The following is a 21,609-nucleotide window of genomic DNA, read 5'->3' as shown; positions in this document are numbered from 1 at the left end:
TAATAATAATAATAATAATAATAATAATAATAATAGTAATAGTAAAATTATTGTTGCTGCTGTTGTTATCAACTTCTGCTTAGAAATGTATATTCTCCTTCTTATTATTATCATTGGTATTATAATTAGCAGTAGTTGCAGAATGAAGTTTACATATCTCAAATGACTGAGGAGAGATTTTATTTGGGGCAAGGGAGTTTATCTCATCATAAGATTCTTATTTTTACCTTCTTATTCGGTGTATTTTGACATTAATTTGTTGTGGCTTTGATGCCTTTTCTGTTTCTTCCTTTTTGTCTCTCTGTGGATGTTTCACAGATAAAATACATTTTCATGGAAATACTTTTTGTTTAAATTCTCTAATATTGTTATTATAAAATAGAAATAACTGTCTTTTTCGTGATTTCTTTTCTTTCTTTTTTTTTAGAAGTGATATAAATAATTTTGCTGTTGTTACTGATACAAAAAGCCAATTTTCCCCTTTAGGCCGCAGAATTTGAGGGCTGGATTATGGTGTAGAGAATGACAGGAACACATTTCAGCCCTCCGCTCTCTGCCACGTCCTAATCTCTCCTGCACCTGAAAGTAGGCGGGGGCACCAGGTATGCAGTCACGTGGTCACACAGGTAAGAATCGCTACAAAAGCGTTGAACGTTCAGCCATTACTCCGCGATGGTGACTGCGGCAGGTTCTAGGAGGGATCAAACTTTCTGGATTTACCAAGCTCACCTTTGCGCTCAGGTGTCAAAGTAAAAGTCGCTCCTATTCCTCTTTCGCGTTTCAGCCTCATCTCACCCTTCGTGCTGTCCTTCGGCTCAGTGTAGTATTACCTTAGGTTTTTATTTTAGGGTCGTGTTCGTTCAGATGACGGCGCAGGTAGACTACCTGGTGGTGGTTTTCACCGCCACATCTGGAGCGAGCGGAGAGCTGCTGGGTTCTGACGAGAAGGACCTGGTCCAGTTGGTCTGGCAGCTGGTCAATGTGAACACCAAAACGGTAAAAAAAAAAAAAAAAAAAACGCCTTCTTACTCTTTAGCTATGGCTGTGGTTCAAGGAGGAAATCTAGTGAGTAGAATGGACAGGGAAACTATTAACTAAAACTACACCATGTTAAGAGTTGCAACGACTTTTTAATAAAATGTCTGTGTTGTTCTTTTCTTTAAATGTCTGTTTGATTTAAATATATAGAAGCAAAGATACTTTTGTGGTAATATGTCAGGATGTTAAACATCTATTATGCTTAACGTCATAAACTAAACGGCTCCTGCTCATGAGAGTTTTAATATCTGCTTTTGATGTAATAAAAGAGCACAGTTATTTAGGTGGGCGCTATTATTCCATGCCGTATTGGTTTCTCGGTAAGCTACTGTTTCAGGACTGACTTGTTTTCTGTCTCTGAACCAGTTGGGCAGGGTGAATGAGATCCTCATTAGGCCTGACCTCTCAGACTCCACAGAGGAAAAATCAGACGAAGATGTGGTGGTTGAGGGTAAGGAGGAGGATGAGTCTTCCTCCGGAGCAGACTGCATGTACACTGCAACAAGCCTTGACAGTGGTTTAAATATGGTAAAGATGTCCTTTGAGTCTTCAACGTCAACTATCTTCTGGCCTGAAATCTTGGTGATAATCAAGTTTTCGTCCAGTAAGCGCCTCATGCTTTTTTTTTCCTCTTTTCTCTATCTTATATTTTAGTTCAATCTGCAGCTGACAAATGAGGTGAACAGTGCGGGCGCGGGCACGTCGTTGTGTTTGTGTACAGACGGGCAGCTCCATATCCGTCAAGTGATTCACCCAGAAGCCGCCAGCAAGGTGAGCAAAATGGGTTGGGCTGAACGCCTCCCTGCTGCAGGAACCTCCAGCGTCGCTCTCAGCCGAATTACTCTGAACCTGTCCAATGACACACGCCCCTTGAACATACCGTGCTACACCTGTGCACAGGCAGAGAGGCCGGCTGCATTCTCCCACATCTGTTACACAAATAAGAGTAGCAAGGAAGGCGGTGTGTGCCATGCTGGCTTGAGCAAACATGAATGTGATGAATGTAATAAAGCAGCAGCTGCTAATGGGCTGCTTGTTCACATCCTTTTCTCTGAATGTTCTCCCCTCTTACTAGAACATCCCGGTCCCAGACTGTTTCTACTCTTTCTTTGACCTGCGGAAAGAGTTCAAGAACCACTTCGCCACTTCTGACCTCAAGGCTTTGAACGCACACGTCATGGCTGAGTGTATCCTTTGTTGACATGTTTAATATGGAGTCATAAAAATGTCTGGTGTGATTGATTTTAAATCACACCTAAATGTTTTAAAACAAAAAACAAAACAAACGTTAACAACAAAGATCACAGGAGCAAGATTTCCTATATGTAGGGGGAAAAAAACTATCTGAATCACTGCGACCCTATGTGAAAATATAAAATATAAATCTTACACTGCATGTGACTGATCACATTTTTACGCTTCGTTTGTTAGCCACACCCAGACCTGACACTGCTAAGGTTGTAGAATCAAGAAAGCGGCAAAGCGTGACCGGTCTGACGGCATAAAGTGGGTCAAAAGGTCTCAAAAAGCTAACCATCAGGCCCCGATCTAAAGAGTGTCCAAACCGGATGGCTGCTGTTGAAGTCGTACAGCGTTGAGAGAGTTACAACATCTTTAAGGCTTCAGTGAACATCAATAGGAGCCATTATCCACAAAGAGACAAAATATGGAACGGTTGCCAGAAGTGACTGGCTGACAAAACTGCCTCATAAGTCCCTACAGTTTTCCAGGAGATCACAAAAAAATCTAAATAAAAGCGATACACTGCAGGCCTCAGATACGTCTATTAGGATCAGTGTTAATGATTCAATAATAACAATGAGACTAAAACCAAGACCAAAGCTATCGCTGGTTATAAATGACACAAAGAGTTTTATCACATTCGGCAAAAATAATCCCCAAGACATTTGAAAAAAATATTCTGATGAGACGAGAGTGGAACCTTTTTTCTCAGGTGTGAGTCTGGTGTGAAGTTAGCGCAGCGTTTTAGAAAGTACAGATTGGACTAAACAATTAAAACATCTGATCAGTCTGATCAGATGTAGTTACATTCTGAACTGATGGAGATGCTGTGGCGTGACCTCAAAGAGGATATCCAGGCGCCAAACCGTCTCCAATTTGAGTGGTTTTAAAATATTTCGGCAACTGAAAGTGGGCTAAAATTCTTTCACAAAATCATAATTGCCATTTTTCATTATTACGTGGTATTATTTTTCCACATAGGCTAAAAATAATAACCTGTGTTATTTTTGTTTGTTTTTTTCCTAAGGGAATTCAGCATTTGAAAACTGCATTTCATATTTCTTCAGGTTCTTTTTGATATTAACATCTGTTTGATCTGAAAGTAACAAAAAAGTCCCAGGTGAAATCTGAGAGGGTGCAGATCATTTTCACTGCGCTGTAAGTGTTTTTTATTTCTTCGTTCTGGTTTAATCTGGTGTGAACATCTTACACTCAGTAATAACTCATTACAGGTTTAAAGCCAGGGTGTTGGCTGCAGAGTAAGAGGTTTTGAAATGCAAATAAGGAAAGAATGGAGCACTTTGCTAAGCCCGAAGAGAAGGAGTGTGTGTTTAGCCAGTAGGCTAACTTCACACACCCAGTGGTACAGAAAACCTGACAAGTCACCCATCCAGACACGCTCCTTCCCATTTTTCATTAAACACACCTGTCTGTCTAGATAAGTACTTTCCTTAACTGGATCCTCTTCAGCTCTTAGCCTACCTGTCGATGTGTCCTCCATGTGGGATCCCTCAGCCAATCAGGATCCTCTGCCTGCAGAAGTAGCCGTGCAGCAGGTCCGGCTTATGACCAGCATTGTTCTCTCTCTGCTCTCTGAGCCATACTGTGAGTATCTCACACATGAGGTTAAGAGAAAACTGTACTGTCAACGAGACAGATTTGCTATTATTGTAGTAGGAGAAGAGAGCTACTGCTGCTAACTACGGTATCCAGTAACTTCAACTTTGGTGGATTTTATGTGATGGATGAACACAAAGTAGCACATGCTTGTAACGTAGAAATACATGGTACATAATGCCCTTTTCAGAATCCGCCCAGAAAAATTATACACGAGTTAAAATGTTTTAGAAAAGAAAAATCTGAAAAGTGTGGTCTGGACTTTGACTGGGCCATGCCAGCAGGTGAATATAGAGCAAACTATGTTCTGTAGATGTTCAGGGTCGTAGTTCTTCTATCAAATCTGAAGTCTTCTGCAGCCTCTGACATGTTTCCTCAGTATTTGGCTCCATCTACCTTCTCAACAGCTTTGCCCAGATTCCCTGTCGCTTCTGAAGAAAACCATTTCCACACCACATTGCTGCCACCACCACATGTCACATGCGACGTGCCCAGCATGATATACACTTTGGGTTTTCCTCCCCACATTAAGTTTTGCATGTACTCTATTAAGTTAAACTTTGGTCTCATCTGACCAGGGTGCCTTCGCCTACATGTTTACTGCGTTTGTGCAAAACTGCAACATATTCTCTCAAAAACTGCTTTTTTTCTTGTTGCTGTTCTTCCATGAAGGTCAGATTTGTTGTAATGATGGATTGAACGGAGCTCTGTGGATAATATTTTATAGCACTATCCATGTAAAATTTTCTCCCTGACCTTTCTTATGTGTTCCCTGATCTTCATTATGTTTCTTCACTAATGTGCTCTGGCAAATCTGTGAGTCCTTCATGGAGCAACTGCATTTATGACAAGATTAAAGTACAAAACCAAGGACTCTATTTATTAACAAAGGGACATTTTGTAAGAATTTGAATTGGTTAATCTAACTCATAAAATCCAATTAAGTGAATTCAAGTTTTTAAACATGACAGAATGTGGAAAAACTCACTTTTGTGAGGCGCCGTATCCTCAAAATGTGAAGGTCCAATCCATGTTTAAGTGTAAACAAACAAAATAAAAGATTAAAGTGGGTGATTTTAAAATAGAAAACGAGAAAAGCACAAGCTGCACCATCTATTATACTGACAGTGATTGATCATTCTTTGCTTTTTCATTCCAGGTCACAGTTTTTCCAACCCAGAGAGAATAAATGAGAGATTTGAAAGTGGCACTTGGTAAGTGAATTATTTTTTGTTTATAAGCTTTCTAACATTAAAATCAACCCAGGCTGTTTCCTACCAGGTTTTCCCTGAGACTGTATTTGTATGTATGCGTGTCTGCAGCAGTAAGATGGAGAAAGTGTGCGACAACACGGTGATCAGAGCCAGAGGGTTGCCATGGCAGTCTTCTGACCAGGACATCGCTCGGTTCTTTAAAGGCCTCAACATTGCCAAGTATGTTGAAGAGGAAATGGAGTGCAGCCATGCAAGCTTTTATTTAGGATAATCTTTCACTGCTTATGTATGTTTAATGTTGTATTTTACAGAGGGGGGGCCGCTCTGTGTCTCAACGCTCAGGGGAGGAGGAATGGAGAAGCACTTGTTCGTTTTGTCAGTGAAGAGCACAGAGACTTGGCCTTGCAGAGGCACAAGCACCATATGGGCAACAGATACATTGAGGTAACGGGTCTGCAGGCACCGCTTGAAAACCCCTTATTCTGTCATGATACACCGATTTTACACTTTCATCTGAAGCCACTAAACAGACAACATGTTCGTTTCTAACGACAGGTTTACAAGGCAACGGGAGAAGACTTCCTGAAGATAGCAGGAGGTGAGACACTCATGAATTCATATAATGTATATTTTCTCAATTCTCAGAAGGATGATATGTATCGAGAACAAAAAGCGCCACAAGTGAATAAATACATAATTCCCTGAATAAATATTTATGGACAGGATAGTTGAAAACACAAACATTAAATGCATGAAGTTGTAGCAATTTAAAAGGTTGAGTACTTCATAAAATACAAAATAAATAAAAATAAATGGATAAATTATTACATAAAATTAAAATATCCTATTTGCTGAAATTATATGTTATTATTTTAGTATTTATTTAGTTATTGGGAATGTATGTTTTTTGAATTTACAGATTTTTTCAAATGCTGACGCATCCTTTTTATTTATTTAACATATTTAATAGTGTGTAATTAAATATATTTAATTATATATATAAATTTGTATTTGATAAATAATTTTTTTGTAGTATAGTGGCACAATTAACCCTTGGTGGTGAATAAACATGAAATAATTTAATCCATTGAGAAAAAATATATGAATGCATTTTAGTGAGTAAAGTAAATATTTTAAGGAATAATTTAATATATTCACCATGCACACTTTTCCAGTTTAATTAATTTGGTACCTTGCACTGATCAAACAGTTTTCCATGCATAATATTTTTCATGCAGATCAATTAGAAACAGATGAGAATGAGCTTCATCTATTAACAAAAGGTCTTTTTTAAAATAATAGTTCCACCTTTGTTTTATTGTTGTTGTTGTTTTGGGCGCCACTTTGGAACATCTGTCTGCTTCTTTAATTATTACAGCAACATAATAAACTTTAATTGTGACAGCAACACAATCAATCTTATTCATTTTTGTTTTAGTTTTTGGTTCCCATGCAGCCACCCTTCTGGCTGCACCTCTGCAAAGAGGAAATAATATTAGTGAAAAAAATTGCACCATTTGTTTGCTATATTTAAATATGATATTGCATTCCTGCATTTTTCTATTCACGTCGCAATTAAAGACTGGATTAGTTGACGTCCTGATGACATTTGGTGGTGCTGCTGCTTCTGCAGATTCCTGAATGTAATAGTTGTCATAATTCAAATTTTAGAAAAACATAAAGGTGAAATTATGCCCACATTTTAAAATGTCATGCACTTTGGTAAACTGTAGCCCATTAATTAATGTTTCCATTAGGTGGGTTTTGTTCCATTTATTTTAGAGAAAACTTATAATTTGCAGATTGAATTGTCAGCTATGACTCAGCTGTGGCATTTAGTTATTAATGTTGATAACATCTTTTACGAAAGCAACAGAATGGACCTCACAATAAAATCCTAGAAGAAATTTAGAATAATGAAGACGATAAAGTCAAGTTTAACGTGCTCCTGGTTTGACTTCCACAAAAATGCATTTTAATTCCCGACCTCGTGTTGTTTCTGCGTCTTTCACTTTTTCTCTCAGCACTTTTTCCTGTCCAGCAACTGATGAATTTAAGCCACAAAACTTTTAAGAAAAACTCGCACTGCAGTCCATAAAGGAGAACATAATGTGTTGTGAGTTTGGCTAAATCTTCTTGTGCCACATCAGGTACCTCAAACGAGGTGGCAATGTTCCTGTCCCGTGAGGACCAGATCATAGTGAGGATGCGAGGGCTCCCCTTCAACGCCACGCAAGACGACGTTCTCAGATTTTTCTCACCAGAGGACGGCTCTAAAGAGACGTGTCCCATCAGCGGCGGGAAGGATGGCATCCTCTTCGTCCGCTACCCGGACGGACGGCCGACGGGAGACGCTTTCGTGTTATTTGCCTGTGAGGAGCACGCTCAGTGCGCTCTGAAGAAACACAAGGAGCTCCTGGGGAAGAGATACATCGAGCTGTTCAAAAGCACGGCAGCGGAGGTGCAGCAGGTATGTCAGGGTGTGACGAAGTTTTGATTCTCCTAGCAGTTTAAACAGAGTGGCGGGTCTGGTTGCCTTGTTGAGTCGGTGGAAGGTTTGAGAAAAATACAGGAAAAATGAGACGCTACATGCATATTAGACTTGTATTGTCTAATGTATTTTTAAAGGTGCAGAAGATAACTTTTATAAAAGTTATTATTCTTGCATATTAGTTAAAACTGTCTCCAAGTCATGACAACATGAGACAGATAATCTGAAGAGATCGATCTCATCCCTGTCATTCCTTTTCTGCATCCTGCACTGCCTCACTCTGTCTCATCAGGTTATAATGTTCAATTGCCTATCTCTCATGACTTGTGCACCGACAGCCCATATCTATGCAGAGACCTTTCCTGTTGTATATGAGCCTGTGGGGCCTTTATCTGTCTTCTCCAGAAATGCAAACATGCTGGTGTCCTGTTGGCTGCAGGCCAGCTCCTGTTTGACAGCACGACATATTTAAACACAGCATTGCCTCGGCTTTCTTTGCCTCCTCAGTTCTGCCGCGTAGGTGTTTCATTGTTGGGTTTGAACTGATAACACCGGGTCTGAGTTGTCATTTGACTGTTTTATCTAAAAGCATCTCAGGTAAACAAGGAAATCCTAATCCAGAATGAACACTTCAAGTTGAGTAGCTCATGTCAAACCTTGTGTGTACTTCAGGTGTTGAACCGGTACTCCTCCGCCCCGCTGATTCCCGTTGCCCCGGCCCCCCTGGTGTCAGTGCTGCCCGCGGTTTCTCTCCTGCCTCCTCCTGGCGGTGTGAGGGACTGCCTGAGGCTGAGGGGACTACCGTACACGGCCACCATCGAGGATATCCTCACCTTCCTGGGCGAGTTTACTCAAGATGTCAGACAACATGGTGTGCACATGGTACTCAACCAGCAGGTACATGCAGCAGCCACTTCGACACACCCTGCACTCGCACACTTTCTGGCACAAATGTACAAAATTATACATTCAACATAAACTTTATTGTCACTGCGTCACTGTTTCTTTTGAGACGATGGTTTGTTTCTGTCTCTCAAAAGTGTCTGTCTCTCCAAATAATAAGCAATTAAGTAGAATATGTAGTTTTAAAAGATTAATGTAAAACACAATAATAAATTTGAACTGCAAGGTGTTTCAGAAGTGCAAACCGTCCTTATTGAGCCATGCAAATGTTCTTCCCAGCACACATATCTTTATCTCTCTAATTTCAATTTAATGCATCATTTTGCATTTTAGAGCATCAATTTTAAGAAATACTTGGTAGCAATGAAGGTAAATAAAATGTGATGACCATTGTCTAGGATGAAGCTTTGCATTAATGATCCCCTCGTGTTCAGCCTGTGCTGATCTTTTTCAATGTCCTTTTAACAAAAATATGTTAAAGTTCAAGCTAGTGGAAATCCATGGAGTCAACATGGACATAAAGTTTCTCCATCCGTTTCTTTCATCTACTGTCAAAATGTAGTCAAGTTTTGAAAAAGTGAAGAACTTGAAGATGAATGTGAAGTTTCACATTAATTTAATAAATATGTCTTGAAAATATGAGTTTCATTAAAACTGTTGGTCTCTTTTAAGTTCAGATTTATGCTTTCATTCAAAAGCCACGCCCACTTAAATCATTCATCATAATTTTTGAGGCGTTGTCTGATTGCCTGAGGCTGCAGGTGATGTGAAAATACTCTCAGTCTTTGCAAAATGATCCCCTCAACACTGTCGGTTCTCCCTGCTGCAGATCGGAGTCCAGATCCTGTTTGTAGTCTGAGACATAAATTTAATCTGCTACAACGTCTGAGGTTAGCCATACTACCCTTAGCTGTAACTTTTGTGTAAGTAGTGTTCCCAGTTTTAGAAATTATTTTTCTTTTTTATGTTTGGTTTCATCTCTAGGTAAGAGATGTACATTTCTAGGCCTTTCAGGCTTAAGACTACACTGAGATTTTACTTGTTTTACATTTTTGTTTTTACATAAATAACAGTACCGGGTTTTCTTTATCCTAAATTAAAAAGAGCTTTTTTAAATTTGCAACTAAATAAACAGGATTTAAGTGAATCTGAAGTTTGTGTGCCACTGTACTGAATAGTGCTTGTGTACTGTGATCCAGAGTGTGTAATTCACAGTGTTCAGCTGCATCTGGACCATGAATGTTACTGCTGCTCTGCATCTTTGATACTTTGATACAACAGCCCAGCCGGGAATGAATTTTAAATTCACTCTGAGTGGCCTCAAGTGGGCAAATAATTATTAGCCAAATTACTTGGAAAGTAGGTCGAGCGTCAGTTTCACTTTCAGTTTCAGGTTTCTGGCATGCCGAGGTGAGTGAGCTATCATCAGTAGAGTCTTTATCGGATCATTTCTATGATTTCTGTCCCTCTGTTTTGACTAACCAATGAAGTATCAAGGGTGTCTTTGATGTGACACATTTCCTGACATATTTCCTGTCTCCTCTGTTTTTGCAGAGCCGTCCGTCAGGCGACTGCTTCATCCAGATGACCTCAGCAGAGCGGGCGCTGCAGGCCTCGCAGCGGCTCCACAAACAGGTGATGTCCAGCCAGCGCGGGGCGAACAGCCGCTACGTGGAAGTGTTTCCCTGCAGCACTGACGAGATGGGCCTGGTGCTGATGGGAGGCTCGCTCTCACACACGCACACACACACACACAACCGGAGCAGGAGTGGGACAGGGCTCAGCCCGCCGCCATGTAAGTCCAGACGTAAGTGCTGCTGGGAGCTGGGGGTGCTTCGGGACTGCAGGGTAGGTGGGCTCCTGCCGGGGTGGCAGAGTTGCTGGTTTTTCCTCCAATCTAGATCTGTGGGAGGATGTGGGAAGGATGCATACTCTGAGTGTGTGTGTGTGTATGCGTGTGCGCGTGTGTGTGTGTGTGTGTGTGTGTGTGTCAACGTGAGACTGAGTCTTCTTGTTTTAATTTAGTATGATCACTACACCCATTTGCATGTAATGATGATACTGTTTTTAATACATTCCTTCCCTTTTCACTCTGATTGGATACTGTAGTGTAATTTTCCATCGGCATGTTTGTTACTCGTTTCTGACTCCTTTACTTTACCACTGCTGAACTGATTCACAAAGATCTGAGAGGCTCCGAAAAGTGTAAGCAGAGCAATTCCTGAACAAGCTCAGAATACGGCAACGCGGCTTACAGTTTTCGGACCCCGTCAGATCATTAGTGGTGGTCCTGGGATTTAGCCTCAACAGACAAGCACACGTTAGGTGTGTGTTTGTGTGCGCCTCATGTGCTTGTCCAATCAGGATCTGTGCGAGGGGTGAGCAGAGCTGCTGCGTAGATGTGCTTTGGTCTCAGTGTCTGTTCACAATTAAAACTGGTTTGGCAGCTGATGAATGTCTGATTTATGTTGCAAATGATTATATCAGTGGAAGCAGTATTACATGCTTTAGTTGGAATGAGTTCAGCTTATTCTGAGATGCATTTTTTTGTAGATGTTTTCTGTAAATTAGAAAATATTTAGTGTAATTAGATTATATACATTTACACAGTGTGATATATTCCAAATATTTCTTATGTTCATTTTGATTATTGTTATTTTTAGCTAGCGATAATACTTTTTTTCTTTTTCAGAAATTGTTAATATTACATTAAAAGACGTATAAGGCCAAAGTAATCATATTTCCACATGGAGGATAAGCCACACAAATATAATTTCTAAGTAAGCTGGCTGTTGGCAGAACAATGAAACAAAGCATCTAAATGGAAAGTTAAGTGGAAGGAAAAAGTCTGATAGATTAATGTCCCATAAGAAACAGGGCTAACTAAAGCCTTTTGAGGTTTATAAAGCATTCAAAAGGTTCAGAGGTTAAAAAAAATTAACTTCTGAATTTTATTTTAAATATTGGGATATGTACATCTAAAATAGCTTTTTAAGACATGCTAATTTTAATAGCTTCTTTCTGCCGGGATTGTTCAGTGTTGGTCTATGAGGAATTAGGAAAAGAGTAAAAGAGTCTGATTTCTAATCAGTCAGCTAAATTGTAATGTAATAAAAATATATTTTTGAAGGTTTAAACTGTGATTTCTTTAAATATTTTACATTACACAGAAAAATGCATGAATCACATGCACAATAAAAACATCAGTGGTTATTGGATGAGCTCCTCTCTCAACATCACCACCATGACTCCCCCTTCCTCCAGGGTTTGACGGATTTTGTATTTCTGTTTCTGTCCTTGTCCTTCCATTATTTTAGGTTTATCTCCTCCATCGTACTCTTTCACTCCAGTTCAACAAATCCTCCCCACGGACGCTGCTGCTGCAGCTGCAGCTGCAGCCGCTGCTGCCCTTTACCCTCCCATGGGGCATATGTTGCTAGCTCCTCGCCCCCTGCACCCCGGACATCCTTACTACCCCGCATCAGCTCAGCTGTACATGAACTACAATGCTTACTACCCCAGGTAAAAAAAACACTTAGAGGTTCAAAATAAACAAAAACATCGCTAAATCTTGGAAACAATTGTTTGTGGTCATAATTTTCAGCCATATTCCTTCAAAATGTGTGTATGTATATGAACAGAATATATTATTTTATTACTGTAAGCTGCTTCTGAGTTCATGAACAGGGTAGGCAAACATAAACCTTGGCTTGTATCAAGGTTTATGGTTTTGGGTTTCTAAAGTGGCATTTTGTTTTTGTTTTCTGTGTGTAATGTTGGAAATTTACCAAACTAAAGTGAAACTGAACTGAAAATGCAGTCAAATTTAAAGCTTCATGAAATAAATAGGGCATCTCATTAAATATTCACATATTGATGTCAAATATTTTTTTATTTATCTCTTGAAAAGAAAGTGATTTAAATATAGTTAAACCCCACAAATTAAACTTTAATTTACTAATTAACAAAAAATATCAACGTGTGTTTTCTACCTGAGGCAAAAGTTCTTCTTGTCCCGATCCAGCAGCTTCTGAGGAAAGTTTGCTTCACTCTGTGCGATACCGAAACATTTTTGTTATCTATCTCTCTAGTGAACACCAGTCCAGAAGTTTTTGTCTTTTTCAATATTCTCAAACTTCAGTCTGGTCTTCATGCTTTTTGTCTGGAAAAGGAACCATTTCAAAAACCTCCAAGTTGTTAAGTCACATTTCATAGCCACTACGCTGTTACCTAGCAACCCCCTGTGGAGCTCCGCCCATCACCTAGTAACTGAAGAGGAGCTCCAGGACATTTGATCAACTGGTTTTACCGCTTTACGCACTGTACAATGGCTGCTGGAAAAGACAAGTGCTTTGTTGTTGATTTACTGTCTAGAAACTCCTTCCTAGAGTTTCTTGTACAACCTAGCTGGTTGTACAAAAGGCCCTACTTCTGCTTTTCAAAGATGTGTGGTATAATTGCGCATCTCACTGGGGTGTAAATGTTGAGTTGGGGGCGTGGCCAGCAGCAGCTCATTTGAATTTAAAGTGACAAGACGCCCTAAAACAATCTCATTCTGAAAGGAGCTCAAAACGAACAGAAGTGACTAGACAAAAATTGTAGTGAATATGTATAGCCCAGAAGGAAGCATAAATGGTCTTTTAATAATTTCATGAAAATTTGACTGAAAATGTATCTTTTTCAGTTTTTTATGTGTTTATATTACTTAAACCTTTCACTATTGTTAGCATTGTTAAGTATAGAAATGTGTTGGAAAAGCATCTGTTTTTCCCTATGACTGAATGGGAAAAACTATCACTGCACCTCATCTGGTCACAGTTAATCTGGAGGACAGATGAAGCTAAATGCAGAGCGATCGCGTATCAGAGACTTTAGACTGGAGCGGCGCTCACGTTGTTAGATCTGCTCTAGTCACCAGAAATAAAAGATGTTAATTGCAGAGAAATGTGAACATTTAGTCTGGGGTTGAAATGTTTCTTGTCAAGGAGAAAGACTGGGCCAAGGGTGGTTAATAACTGCAGACTGTGTTATCAGGGAGCTTGGTAAACATGAGGTGACCTCTGTTTCTGCCTGGACGGTCATTATGAAAACATTTAAAGACAACACCCACAGTCCCTCCCAGTTTTATGCTTTTCTTCCCGCTGCTTAGTTAGTGTGTGTTTTAGTTTCTGAGAATAAGCAGGTTTTTTTTTCTCTTTTTCGTAAGATTAATTTCACTTTTTCATTTTCCCAGTCCTCCTGGCTCCCCTACAACTCTGGGTTTCTTCCCAGCCCATTCCTCCATGTCTTCCCCCGGAGGGTTGGTGCGGATGCCCGGCCTGCCCTACAATGGCAGCGGCGTTAAAGACCTCATCAACGCTGTGCAGGGATATCAGGTAAGAACCAGCTCCCTGAAAGCCTCACATTCATTCACTTTGCACATTTATATATATGCATATAATCTCTACCTTCAGTGTTCACACACCTACCTGTAGGCACCAAGTGTTTTATTCAAATCTTCTGGTATTATGGGTGTGGACTGTTAGGCATCCAGTGCGGTTGCCCAGAGGCTATCAAACTAGTTTATCCTGTCTCCTCTCCCTGCTCTGTCACACATGCACTGCTGCTTGCTTTGACTTGAACTGAAGTGAGTCAAGTTGTTGTTTAAAGCAGGAGCAGAGTCAAGAAACTTGTGGGGAAAGATATAAAAGAATAATTGTATCATTAAGTCCAGGGATGTTGCAAAGGTAGAGTGGGTGAACTGCTTGACGCTAAAAAGAAAAACCTCAGAATACCATCCATCCCGTCACTTGATTGACATACAGGTCAGATGGTAATGTTTCCTTTAGCTGTTTGCCAGCAGCCATTGTAATAAAGAAGAAGAAGTAGAGAATTTTTTCTGATGCTTACGTCGCTGTGCATCAAAACTATCTAGGCAGCGAGTTACATCCAATTTTTAACCTCGCTTTTTTTCTTAATCGTCAGAAAGGGAATAAAAATGTTTGGAGGATAAAACTTATCACTTTCATATGGAAATGAACCTATATAGTCTTCACAATATACTTATGAATTAATAAATGTTTTACGTTTTTGTAGCAGGTTTATCACTGTTAGCATCCCTGATTTAGAGTTCAAACTAGACATTTTTCCTGCTTAATTTTAGACCCTTGTTGAGTTGAATGGCTAAATGTGTCTATGTTATACCCCTCCTCCCATCATGACGCAGTATGCTCCAGAGGATGCTCTCATCCACGCTCACGCAGCTGTGCACTCTCACGACCCGGCTAGGACGTTGCTTACGCAGCCCAAAGAATGGGTGTGTATTTAAGGTGTCTGAGGCAGGTGGCAGGTAAGGATTGGCTGAGGGCTTAGTTAGGGGGAATTACTTTAGACTCAGCCTTTAGAGATGGCTTGACTTTTCACTAAGGGTTTCTGGGCTCAACACGACAACACTGGAGGATTTGTAGGAGATTTCTTGGATTTTATTTCACCTTTTTGGATGGTTTTAATATTTCCTCTTTGTTTAATATTGAGTGGTGTGTTTCTGTCCTACTGAATGTGTGTGTTTGTTGTTGTTGTTTTTTTTTACTCAGTGCAGGGATAGTAAAACGAGAGAACTGACTGTTCACTTACACCCCCTCTCAACACTGGAACACGAAGCTTTATGCAACAAAACCAAAGCCGTCAACGGATGAAGTGTGTTTGTCTGGAGAAAAGCTCATTATTATCTCATCTCATTTTAAATCTGCTACAATTTCACACAGAGGAGTTCAAACAAATATTTCTCAACCAATATGCTGTGTGTTGGGTGTTGTGAATCAGCACTGAGTGAATGGTTGAGTCAGGAGCTCTCAGCAGCTCAGCCGTGATTCACACCTACACTCTCATTAAAAACACCTTGGAAGCCTTAGAACAAAAATCTGATCTCTCAGTGGGAAATAATGGCGCGCTGAGCTATTAGCATAATGATGGCGCAATGACTCACGGAGACTCGGAGCTCCAGGAAGGTTTATTGGAGAAATCTGAGCTTTTTTTTTTTTACATTATAAGAAGAGACAGCCGAAGATTGAGGGGGCTATTAGGGCATTTAACACTGGAGAATTGCCCCGTAGAATGATGCACGTCCTCCTGTGCGTGGCAAGCGCAGAAGAGCTTTAGTAATTATTTATTACATCCCACAAAATATGTTTGTTTTATTATTAGCTCTGTGATTACAGAGACCAAAAAAACGGCAATAAATGCTAAGAATAATCACCGTTATGAAACACAGCGTACTTGAAGTGCACAAACCTCAACATCAGTATTTTTATTTAAAATATCTGAAGTGCTGCCAAACTGGTGGCGTGACATTTCCTGTTTTATCCACAGTTTTCCACTTCAAGCTGTTGCTAGGAAACCGCAAGTTACTCGACAAGCTGTTGCTAGGTAACCAAAGAGTCAGTTAGTTGATGCCACCAGTCTGGTTTAGCTGGCTGTGAGAGTTTGAGCTGCCTTTCCTCTGCCTTCATCTCCCAGAATGCAGTCCGGATCTGAATCACAGTTCAGTTAATATTCTACATATTGGATATTCTATCAGAATATTTTATCTTTTGATATTGATCATGTGTCTATCCCAGATTACCATGTAAAACGGTAGCCTCATCCCTCCACACAGGACACAGCTTTGGTCTAAAACCCTTTGAACAGACACAATCTGCATTTTATTTGCATGTATTGCAATAAAAATGCGCCACAGCAAAAATTCTGGTAGCCATTTTGACATAAAGTTGGATCTACTCTTGTTTGTGTTCGACGCCTGTGTTTTATGGTCCAGCCAAACAATTAAATCAACGTTACATCACCAAACATATTTGGCTTAATTCTCACAAAAGCAACTTCAAGTTATTTAATAAACAAATGGCAGTGTATATGAAAGTTTATGTCTCTAACTTACTCATCGAGTCTGAATTCAATTCAATACAAACTCTGATTTCAAATGATTGCGTTTAAACGCAGCCAAAGGAAACCGCTTATTTAGATTCACTTTCAGGAATTATTAAAATAGGGACATCATTGTATTGTTCTCAAACTATGAAGATTCAAATGCAAGTGTGATATTCAGGAAATATATTTCACAGCAATGACAAACGTAGCCTAGATCTGAAGTTCCCACATCTTTGTAACAAAACTAAGCCGCCTTAAGCAGCCGCTTAGTTTGCTTATGCCTTGGACTGGCTTTGATTGGCAGTTAGTATAAACTGAATTAAGTCTAATCCTCTGCACTCTAAAGTCTGACCTGCATATCAACGCCGAGGGTTTAATGAACAGTCAGTTGACGGCGTCGTAGCGCTCTAGGCTAATGAACGGGTCCCACAACAGATGTGGCCCTCAGGCAGTTGAGGAGGTGGTGGGTAACATCTGGCTCTGGTGGAAGGGCTTCTTTTTTTTTTATACTTTTGTTACTTTTTTTTTCTCTAACTCTTATTTATCTTTCTGCATCCCGTTTTCTCCCCCTCCTGCCCTCCTTCCAGGGTCCTGTGGAGTCTGTTTCTCTGCTGAACAGCAGCCTCATGGGTCAGACCGGCGCAGGAGAAACTCCTCTTATGTCCCTTCCTCTCATCACAAAACCCGGGGGCCACCAGTACCTGGATCTGACCCTGCTGTAGCCTCGCACAAAGTCATGCGTATGAGACAATGACTTGTTAGATTGTCTGTTTTTTTTTTAATAGTCTTAGAAATCTTATTTATATTATTAGGTTCAAAAATTAATGTATTTTATACCAAATTTACTGCAGCCTTAGCCAAAATTAGCATTTTTTATATATATATTGCACATTATCTGTACGTTTAAAAGCTTTATAGAGACTTTTTTAAACCTGTTAAGTTACTGTAATCATTTTACTTGCCAGCCAAACTAGAGGAGTAATAATCTAGTAGCAACTGAGCTCAATCTTTTCTCCAAGCTTTTCTGTGAAGAGTGAAAGTGGCTGTGTGAAAGAGATGTGAATGTGAACATTATGCATGAATTTTGTGTTTATATGCATATGGAGACAAGTATGCAGTGATTGTATTGGAAGCTGTAGTGCATGAAGAAGTACTGTAGTAAAACTTAAGATGTTTACATAACGCTAAATACCAATGCACTGCTAACGAGTAGAAATGTAAAGAGAAATAAAGATGCAGTATCTTCTGACGGCAAACGTTTGCTAAGGGTGGTTCAGATCCACTAAACAACAAAAGCGCCAGATTAACGGTGGGATTTTCAGATAACGATTGAAGTGAAGCTTGCAAAACAAAATCAAACAAACCCGGACGGCTCTCTGGTTCCAGCATCCAGGAAACCTGCGAGTTTAAATGCGAGACATGCAAATACAGATCCATCTCAATAAATATGAATATTATTTAAAAGGTCATTTTTATCAGCAGTTTGGTTCAAAACTTTAACAACGTATGGATTCACTGTAAACAGTAAAATTTTTAAGTGCTTAAAGCCAATGAAAACACAAAATGCTTTTACAAAAAGTACAGAAATATTTTTATGTCCTGCAGTTGATAGTTTTCCATCAGTAGCTGAGAGCCTCCACAAAGCGGATTAGCCACAAACGATCACTGCCAAACAAGAGGTCTTGTATCAAGGCTTCTTAAGTTAAAGTTAAGTGGAAGAAAAAAGTGTGGTAAAAAGGGGTACACAATCAACAGAGCCAACTTTCCCTCTTTTTGAAAATTATGAAGAAAAATGAATTAAAGAGATTTTGGTGGGATTCACAATTCATGGGCGAAACGCAGAAACATGCAGGATGTGGACGACAGCTGCCACATTCATTGTGTTTAGCCTGATTTGTCAGGAACATGTTACCTGGGAGGAGGAGAAACGAGCAAGTTATTTTCCTCAAATGAAAGGTGAAGAAGCTGATTGTTCATTCAAAATGAAGGAAAGCTTAGTGGAGGGAAAAACTGAGATGGACAAGCAAGCGGAGTGACATTTCTCTATTTAAAACTTTGTTATATTTGGTCTAAATTTTGGGTTGTCATTAAGCCATCGTCAAATTGATCAGAAAAAGACACTTGAAATATGAAGTACGAGTTTCACCGTTTGACTGAAGTCACTGAATTTAATTTCCATTGGCGTTTTGTTTTATTGAGATGCACCTGTATTGTTCTTACTCACTTCAGCAGAGTTCAATCTTCTGGACAACACATCCTATCCTGTTTCTGGACACTGTAGCATCACTGTGGTTTATTTTGTTTCATGGACATCCGAACCTTTAATTTATGCAGAAATTATTCTATCTTGTTAAAACTCAAACGCCAGTGTCTTTATTAAATCTGCCATTGTTTTACCCACAACACATCCTCCCTGTTAGAGATCTGGACCAACAACATTGTGAGTGTATCTGACTCCAGCATCAGACTCACAGAAATGTGATGTCTCTCCTCCTTTTCACTGTTTCTATTTTTGTGGGTTAATGCCAAACATTGCTTTAGCCTCTTGGTTTCTGCTCCTTCAACATTTGATTCTGAGCGCTTTAACCCCAAAGTTTGCTTTCCTCCAGATTAACTGGCTCAAACGAATGAATCTCAGGAGTTCAAGGAGGTCCCTGTTCGATTTCATTACCTCTTGTTCTTATGATCCAACGTGTCTCGTCTTTTCTCCGCCATCTGCAGTGACACTGTGGAATATGATTGAACAAAACCTGTTCTCCGTTCTCTCTTTTTAAATCGTTTGTATATTTTTTAGAAACATTGCTGAACGAAGGACATGTTTGACATGTGTCTTATAAGTTTTGTCATGTGTGCCATGCAGAGTTAATGTTTAGAATCAATATTTTCTGTATACAATGTGTCCAAAAGCAGGAAGTCCTGCTGCAGACAAGCTGACAAAAAAAACAAAACAACAAACAAACAAAACAATAAACATAATGTTGTGAATTTTCCAGCCTCCTTCTGCTTGATTTGAGCTGTTCTGTGTTTAAAGTGGAGGAGCAAAAACACTCAGATGGAGCCGTTCAGTGACAGAATGTGACTCAAGGCGAAACTGTGGGAACTCCCTCACACTGTCCTCAGTGATTATCTCTGAGTTTACACACACACACACACACACACACAGCCAAAACAAAAAAAGGCCATTGTCACTTAGACACACTGAACACATTGTAGTGAGAGGATGGTCTTTCTTCCTCTGGGTGGAAAGGTGGAGAATGGAGAGATCAGGAAGTGAGAAGAGAGAAGGAAGACGGAGGAAAACAAGATCTCAGACCCCCTCAGGGCAGATTTGGTATTGTGTAATTTAATCCCGGGTGCCCCACCCTGCCTGATCCCTTTAAAAACACACACGCGCACACACACACACACACACACACACACACACACTACTACTCAGAGAACAGCAGCACATCTAAACTACCTTTACAATATTATATCTGCAACAAACTTCAAACTATCTGCTTTTAAAAGATCAACTTTCAATATTTCTATCAGCAGATAGTCAGACTGAGAAACACGTAAACTACAAGACGCTAATCAGAGCTCAGGTTTCACACAATGTAATTTACTTTTAAGTCAATCACATTTTTTAACTACTAGTTTAAGTCCTCAGTAAGGATTAATAGTTAATTTATGCTAATTTATTTATAGTTTCTATTGACTATATGTGGCTCAAGATTGATTTTGATTTTGATGCACTGCAAAAAAAAAGTTGGTTTTCAAGAGAAATGTGACAGTATGTTTCTAGTTACTTCTACAAACAATCTTGAAGCCATTCTAACTTTATGGTGTATTCACAGACCTTTAACTTTTACAAACTTTGACGCATTAAAACCACCAACTTCAATTAATTTAATTGGGATTTTATGTTACAGTGTGCCTTTGTATTCAGTGGCCTTTTAATTTGTAAATTTGCTGCAACCAGTTGCCGTCAGAAGCAACCAAGTTAGTAAATAGACTCCAGATGTGTGTATTTCGGAATAGGTAATATCTCATAGGTTTGTTAGAGAATATTAGTGAATAAAAAGCATCTGGAAAGCAAAAAAAACAGCAGACAGGTCAGAGAGAGGGAGAGTATTAATCACAGAAGCAGATAAGAGGTCACCTGACTTTAATATGACTTTGACTAACTATGGAGGAGCTGCAGAGATTCATACCTCAGGTTTAAGTAACTGGACTTGAATCTGCTTCTTTCTTTTTTTATTTATTTTGTCAGACTTTTAGAGGTGACCTGGTTGGTGGTGTCCAGATCAATATCTGCTGCACAACCAAACTGTACTTGAGTTTAAATCCAGTCGAGAGCTATTATGCTGCAACCTTTGGATGTATGTAATCAATTAATCAGGGTTCCATCAACTATGGCAAGTCGGCCAAATTCTGGAAAAGAGAAGCGCATCTGAACCATCATAAAACTCCCACGGTTTTTCTGTTTCTGGGTTATTTAAATCTGCATTTCCTCAGATTATGATCTGGGCTTTTTTAACACCACCTGCTTGAGTTTGAAGCATCTTTGGAGTGATATTTGTTGCCATGTTTTCTTGACTTTGTAACTCTTGTCAATATCTTGTCTTCTCTTTTTTTAAAACATTGTGGCAAAATGTGTTGCTTTTGCAGTTTTTTAATCTAATTTATGTTGTCAAACCGGTTCTGTCTAAGAGATTTATTTATTCCATAGGTCAGGCAGGGTGTGGATAACGAAACTGTACCAGTGCATGTGGTTAATCCAGGTTAATAATTTAAGCAGGGCTATTATGTTTATTTATTTACACTGGGCTTTTATGGTTCAGTCTGTTAAAGTTTATTCAATGATCTGAAGGCACTGAGGTATGACAAAAACAACAAAAGCAGGAAATCTGTAAGAAAGGGAATACATGTTTTTGCAGAGCTGTAAGTAGTTCACTTCAGATCCAAACACAGGTACAATTACCTGGATGACTCATCCTACTTGCACCTGAGCGGCGAAGCGGCAGATAAATCAGTTTTTTCTCCTTTAACATAACATTCCCTCGCTGGGAGGGTGAGAGCTACACAAAAACGAAGGCCCAGGTATGCAGGGTGAGGCTGACCTGAATTCCCATGTCAGAGCAGAGGCCAGAGACGTTGAATCAAAGGTTATCAAACTGATGATGGGAATATGTCAGGATCCGGCCGACGGCAGCCGTT

At 39.6% G+C, this 21,609-nt stretch overlaps 1 protein-coding gene and 1 long non-coding RNA gene across 6 annotated transcripts; both read left to right on the top strand.

Annotated features, from left to right (window-relative positions):
* The first annotated feature begins 650 nt into the window (after positions 1-650).
* esrp1 (epithelial splicing regulatory protein 1) lies at positions 651-19,395 on the top strand. Of its 5 annotated transcripts, none has more exons than XM_007556194.2 (16): positions 651-996; positions 1,405-1,566; positions 1,693-1,809; positions 2,114-2,225; positions 3,751-3,885; positions 5,057-5,111; positions 5,220-5,330; positions 5,423-5,555; positions 5,667-5,709; positions 7,262-7,581; positions 8,275-8,499; positions 10,060-10,300; positions 11,823-12,027; positions 13,739-13,880; positions 14,711-14,800; positions 16,995-19,395. In XM_007556194.2, exons 1-16 carry the CDS (start codon positions 865-867, stop codon positions 17,127-17,129), a joined length of 2,358 nt encoding a protein of 785 aa, XP_007556256.1. In that variant the 5' UTR covers positions 651-864; the 3' UTR covers positions 17,130-19,395. The 5 variants fall into 5 exon arrangements, with proteins under 5 accessions (XP_007556256.1, XP_007556255.1, XP_007556261.1 ...); XM_007556193.2 differs by having other exon boundaries at positions 10,060-10,312; XM_007556199.2 differs by having other exon boundaries at positions 14,711-14,833; positions 16,995-17,081.
* On the top strand, positions 12,291-12,882 carry LOC107836707 (uncharacterized). Its single transcript, XR_001662649.1, has 2 exons — positions 12,291-12,748; positions 12,783-12,882. It is a non-coding gene; the product is annotated as an uncharacterized LOC107836707 (long non-coding RNA).
* Positions 19,396-21,609: the final 2,214 nt, after the last annotated feature.

This window comes from Poecilia formosa, unplaced genomic scaffold (genome assembly GCF_000485575.1).
Source record: "Poecilia formosa unplaced genomic scaffold, Poecilia_formosa-5.1.2 Scaffold77, whole genome shotgun sequence".
Taxonomy (NCBI): domain Eukaryota; kingdom Metazoa; phylum Chordata; class Actinopteri; order Cyprinodontiformes; family Poeciliidae; genus Poecilia; species Poecilia formosa.
This window is presented reverse-complemented; position numbering and strand designations above follow the sequence as displayed.

Coding starts and splice junctions, on each gene's coding strand:
- esrp1 (XM_007556193.2), top strand. CDS start 865: ATGACGGCGCAGGTAGACTACCTGGTGGTGGTTTTCACCGCCACATCT. Junction 5,331..5,422: donor AAAGGCCTCAACATTGCCAA/GTATGTTGAAGA, acceptor TGTATTTTACAG/AGGGGGGGCCGCTCTGTGTC. Junction 14,801..16,994: donor TTACGCAGCCCAAAGAATGG/GTGTGTATTTAA, acceptor CCCTCCTTCCAG/GGTCCTGTGGAGTCTGTTTC.